General features: G+C 47.3%; 1 protein-coding gene across 1 annotated transcript in view; it reads right to left on the bottom strand.

The window, feature by feature from the left end:
• Nucleotides 1–5,285, bottom strand: part of LOC141508589 (NACHT, LRR and PYD domains-containing protein 12-like) — a 65,074-nt gene extending 59,789 nt beyond the window's left edge. Inside the window, 1 exon segment of the mRNA XM_074217372.1 lies at nucleotides 5,018–5,285. Within this exon segment, the coding sequence (XP_074073473.1) occupies nucleotides 5,018–5,261 (244 nt within the window). The 5' untranslated portion in view covers nucleotides 5,262–5,285.
• Between the last annotated feature and the right edge of the window lie 681 nt (nucleotides 5,286–5,966).

Below are 5,966 nucleotides of genomic sequence, written 5' to 3'. Positions count from 1 at the left end.
TCTCTCTGTCTCTCTCTCTCTCTCTCTCTCTCTGTCTCTCTCTGTCTCTCTCTCTGTCTCTCTCTCTCTCTCTCTCTGTATCTGTCTCTCTCTATTCTCTCTACATCTGTCTTTCTCTCTGTCTCTCTCTCTGTATCTGTCTCTCTCTCTGTCCTCTCTCAGTCTATCTCTCTGTCTCTCTCAGTCTCTCAGTCTCTCTCTCTCTGTCTCTCTCTCTCAGTCTCTCTCTCTGTCTCTCTCTCTCAGTCTCTCTCTCTCTCTGTCTCTCAGTCTCTCTCTCTGTCTCTCTCAGTCTTTCTCTCTGTCTCTCTCTCTGTCTCTCAGTCTCTCTCTCTGTCTCTCTCTCAGTCTCTCTCTCTGTCTCTCTCTCTCTCAGTCTCTCTCTCTCTGTCTCTCTCTCTCAGTCTCTCTCTCTGTCTCTCTCTCTCAGTCTCTCTCTCTCTCTCTCTCTCTCAGTCTCTCTCTCTCTCTCTCTCTCTCTCTCTCTCTCTCTCTCTCTGTCTCTCTCTCTCTCTCTCTCTCTGTCTCTCTCTCTCTCAGTCTCTCTCAGTCTCTCTCTCTCTGTCTCTCTCTCAGTCTCTCTCTCTCTCTCTCTCTCTCTCTCAGTCTCTCTCAGTCTCTCTCTCTCTGTCTCTCTCTCTCTCTCTCTCTCTCTGTCTCTCTCTCTCAGTCTCTGTCTCTCTCTCAGTCTCTCTCTCTCTCTCTCTCTCTCTCTCTCTCAGTCTCTCTCTCTCTCTCTCTCTCTCCCTTCCTCTCTCCTCTCTGTCTGGATCCGGGAGTCGGTGGCGCAGACAAGCTTCCAGGCCGCGGGAGCCTGCGGTAGCGGGCGGGACGGCGCAGAGGCGCCCACAGCGCCAGGGGCCGCCTTCTGCAGGTCCGTCCACACTTAGGGCCTCGCGCGGAGGAAGACGCAGGACAAGGCCCCGGGGCGGATCCCGCTGCGGAGGAGGACGCGGAGAGGACGGGGGCGGCCGTTCCCGCGGCGTCAGCGGCCGCAGGGCAGTGCGGCTCCCCTCCGGCCGGCCGGCCTGGGCATGCGGCGGCGCCCGTGGGGGGGCCCAGCCCGCATGCACGGGGCACCCCGGCAGGCCGAGGAGGGCGGGGAGCAGAGGCCCCAGGCCCCGGGACTGGGCAGCGCCGGAGGCCCGGGCAGCCCGGGGGGCGCGGGGCCACGCGGGCATCACCCCGCCGCCGGCCGGCCGGGCCCCGCCCCCTGCCCCTCCGCGGCCCCGCCCCCGCCCCTCCGCGGCCTCCTCATTGGCCGCTGCGCGGAGCCCGCGCCGGCTCTCCGCTCCGCGCCCCCTGCCGGCCGCGGCCCAGATCCCCGGATGCAGAGACCTTGGCCTGGGTCCGCCCCCTCCTCCGGCCCCGGGTCCTGGAGGGAACCCCGTCTCCGCTCCGGGCCCCCCAGCCCGGCCGTCACGTGATGCATTGTGAAGAGACCGCAGGCCCCGCCGGCTCCAAGGTCACTGCCGCCTTCCGCCCCCTGCTGAGTCTCTGGCGAGCGGCTCCGAGGGAAATGCCCGGATGGGAGCACGTGCGGCGCCGGGTGACGGCCCCGGGGGGCTTTCAGCCTTGGCCTTTGGCTCTGCATTTTTTTTGTTTTTTTGTTTTTTTACTTTTCTTTTTTAGGTTTTTGCAAGGCAAACGGGGTTAAGTGGCTTGCCCAGGGCCACACAGCTAGGTCATTATGAAGTGTCTGAGGCTGGATTTGAACTCAGGTACTCCTGACTCCAGGGTCGGTGCTTTATCCACTATGCCCCCGCTCTGCATTTTTTAATCTCATTAAAGACTTCTTTCTCCAATTGAAAGACTGAAAAACCTTCAAAAAGCAAAGCTTCCCCCGGCAGAAGAGCCGATTCTCCCAAGGCCTCTCTGAACCCCGGGGCTATTGTTTCCAAGCAGATACTATTCAGCCCCCTGTTTCTTCTGGTCACCCATCTCTGACAGAACTGGACTTTCTGAATTTCAGAGTTTTGTTTCTTGTGAACACACAGGCTGAGAGAGTAAACTTGTCTCTAAACAGTGTCCTCCTCCAAAAAAATGTAATAAAGTAGAACTGTCACTAAGCTGCCCTGGAGGCCTGGCAGCCGAGAGGGGAAGATTTGGTAGAGAGCAGTCCTGGATCTGCCAAGGACAGGTGCGGAAAACATACCACCTAACCCTCCATACACGTGCTCTGATCAGATGGGTCCCCTTGTTTATATATCATATACAATTCTGAGGCATTTCTACCCTTCTGATTGCAAATGTGTATTTGTAGGAGAATGAGTTCTTTTTCATTAGTGATATTAAACTCAAAGAGAAATTAGGGGGCCTAATCTGTACATAAAGATCTCTATGACTTAATTTTAATATATATATTATCCGTGTTTCACTACATTTTAATTAATTCACTTAAATATTTCTTTATAAAATAAGTATTTATTTAAACATTAAAGTTTTCAAATTGAATTCAATTTAAGGAGATAATGAGGATAGAGAATTCCAGGCATGGGAGACAGCCAGACAAAATTCCATGAACCTGAATGAAAGAGCACACTACCTCTCTCCATTAGCCTCCTAACTCATCAGTATCTCATCTCAAATCTCTCCACTCTCCATCTACTAGACTACTACAAGAGTCCTATTACCAAAGACAGATCTGATCATTTCATTTTCCTCATCAATAAACTTTCTATTACCCCTAGGAATAGACCACCCCACCCTAATCCTAAACAAGGACACTGCTGGTATGATTCCATTTTGGCTTCCTAGGAGGTATATTACCTACTATTACTCACAAAACTTAAATTCACTCATTGGTTCACAAAGTTGTCCAAATTCCTACAATTCCCCTTGAATTTTACTGATGCAACCCCATTAATGTACATCTTGAAGTCCAGGATGAGAGATGAGGAAAAAAATAACTGAAACTGAACTTCTCCATTGACACTTGTTACTGACCTGATGATATGGAAATCCTGGAGCAGGAACTGATTCAAGATTCTCTTTAGTTAAGAAAAGACAATGAGAGACCCATCCATAAGGTAAGTAGATCATTTGGTGTTGGAGCTGGAGGAGACCCTAAAGGAGAAGCTTTTAGTTGGAACCCTGAGGAGCTGGAATGAAATATGCTAGGGTTCAGCCCTACCCTCTTCATAAATAAAAGCTTGTGGACAGACACAGACACAATAATGTGACTTCTTGGCTTTGAAAGTTTAATTAAATGAGATAGTGGATCAATTATCCAACAAGCATTTTTGAAGCACTGAGCAAGCCAGCACTCCTGTACCAAAGGCAGGTAACTAGGAGCCAAGGGAGAGATGTCTGCAGGTTGATGGCTTACAGAAGACTTCCTGAAGGAAGTGTAACTTGATCTGCATCTCAGGGAAGTAAGAGGACCTTCTGCATTGCCCAGGTGCAGGAAAAGAGAAGATTTAGGGCTCTTTTGTCTTCAGCTAAGTAGAAGTTTGGCCTAATGTTTTTGAATCTTTTGGTTCTTGTCTTTGAATTCTAAGTGAAATATGGGAAGTTTTTACTTTTTTAATGATGGATTTCAGATGGTTAAAATGGAGACTGATATTAAGTTAAAGAAAACTGTTCCACACAATTAGGACTCCTACAGGAAGTGTTAAACGCTTGAGGGCTTAGGTCTGTGTTTTCTGGTAAGGCTGAACAAGTCTGAGAGCCCAGTGAGTGATAGGATAACAAATACTACACTGTTTCAAAGTTTGTGCTTCACCATCTCCACTTTAGAACTTTAAATAACAGTTCTTGTTTTTTCCTGTTTCTTCTCTCCCTCAGAACCAAAGTACCTGAAAATCATGTCCTAGATGGGAATGGCTATAGGCATAAAGAGGATTTGATCTAGTCCTCCTGTCTATATCTCTTTGAGGTTATATTTTAATAATAATCCACTAAGGTTTAGGACAACTCGATGACACAATGGATAGAATTCTAAACTTGGAAGGAAGACTCATTTTCCAGAGTTCTCAATTCACCTCAGTCACTCACTAGTTATGTGACCCTAGACAAATCACTTCACTAACTCAACTTCTTCATTTATGAAACAAGGTGGAGAGCAAAACAAGAAAATACTCTTGTAGCTTTGACAAGAAAACCCTATGTAGGTTCACAAAGAGTTTTGATTCAGCAACAAAAGGCTATTTAAAATAAATCAAATTCTTTCTCATCTGTGCAATTTTGAATGCCATCTAATTGACTTTTTGCACTTATTTAAAAAAAAACACCAAACTTCCATCCTTGCTCCCGACTCAACACAGACTCCAGGAAATTGAATTGAATTTAACAGTCTAATTTTCTTTCTAGGACATTCTCCTGGTGCTGAGATAGAACAGTGGATTGATCTATTCCTTTCTCCATCACCCCTTTTCTCAGCAGAGACCACAGCTGAAATCATTTTCCCTTAGCCTCATTCTTCTAGATCCACCAATTCCCTTTCTCTTCCATTCTCCCCCCCCCCACCTACTGGCACCTCCTGAACATTCTCTTGCCACCAGCAAATTCTCCTCATGGCCCACAAGTGCCTCTCCAGTTTCAGGGAACTGTAACTGGGCAACACTTCTTCAGTGTTGACAGGGAAAAGCATAGAGGTGACTCTCCCTCCCTATCTCTGCATAGGTCATGTATCCCAATGGGATCCTCTAATTCTAAATCAAAGGTCAGAAATGAGTAGAAAAGCCTTTACTGAGAAGCTCTAATATGTCTTATTCTAAAGAAAAAGGTCAGAAATTAGTAGGTAAGCCTTTACTGAGAAGCTATGATAAGTCAAACACTGGGCTGGGAGCTGCAGCTACAAACACAAAAATGAAATGGTGCCTGCCCCGGCAGAACCATTCATTCCTTAGAAGTAATCTACTTGCCAATTTAGGATCCACTCAGATTAAATATAGTCAAGGAGAAACCCTAGAAGATTCCAAGACAGGAAGGAGGGAGGACAAAAAGAACAAAGGAGGGAAAGTATGGGGATCACACCAGTGGGAGGGGAAGCCCCAGTCCTCAGGCGGACCCTTACCCTCTTGGGCTCGCTGGCACAGCTCCCTCAGGCCCATCTTCTCCCAGATGCTCAGAGCCAGCTCCCAGGCCTCTTGCTCCCCCAGAGAACTGACCAGGACATCAGCCACTTGTAGGTGATTGGCCCCCTCCAGGTGGCCCCGGGGGATGTGGTCCACCAGGTAGAGCAGCTTGAACTTCTCCAGCTCCTCTGACGTCAGGTGCTCCAAGTGCCAAAACAGCCGGGCGCGGACCCTCTCCTCCATCGTGGCCCCCTCCCCTGCCCTGCCTCAGACTAAGTGGGACTAGAGGAAAGAGAAAGTAAACGTGAAGTGCTGTGGAGCAGGAAGCAAGCCTAGGTCAAGACCACACCTCTGAAAATCCGAGTTGAGGAGCAGAAACTGGGTGCTGTCCATTCCCTTTGGGGGAAAGGGAAAATTATAAAGGGAACAAATAATGCAGAGTTAGCAAATGCTTTATTTTTAAATTGATATTTCATTTTTCCAAATACATGTTGTGAAAGTTTTTTTAAATATTCATCCATATGTATATGTATATTTTTAAGTTACATTTCCTTCCACCCCCCTCCCTTCAGCGGGAGCAGTCAGGTTAACATTGTACATACATACTTTTGACAAATGTTTGGAAATTAGTCTTTTTCGGTATGAGGAATTAATTTTAAGGGAAAGTGACACATAAGAGATCCTTTTTATACAGTATTCATCAGATTCTGAAGGGTTTTTTGTCTTGCTTTGCTTCTTTTAGTTTTGTTTTTCTTCTGGATCAGGATAGTTTTCCTTACTCTGAACTGCTGAGAGGAACTGCTTCCATCAAGGCTGATCATCTCACGATGCTGTTGTTATTGTGTACTTGTTCTCTTGGACCTGCATCCTTCCCTCAACATAAGATCCTGTAACTCACTTTATGCTTCTCTAGAGTCTTATCATTTATGGTTTATTATAGAATAATAA

This window comes from Macrotis lagotis, chromosome 1 (genome assembly GCF_037893015.1).
Source record: "Macrotis lagotis isolate mMagLag1 chromosome 1, bilby.v1.9.chrom.fasta, whole genome shotgun sequence".
NCBI lineage: Eukaryota > Metazoa > Chordata > Mammalia > Peramelemorphia > Peramelidae > Macrotis > Macrotis lagotis.
Note: the sequence above shows the minus strand (reverse complement) of the source record. Positions and strands in the feature narration are given on the sequence as shown.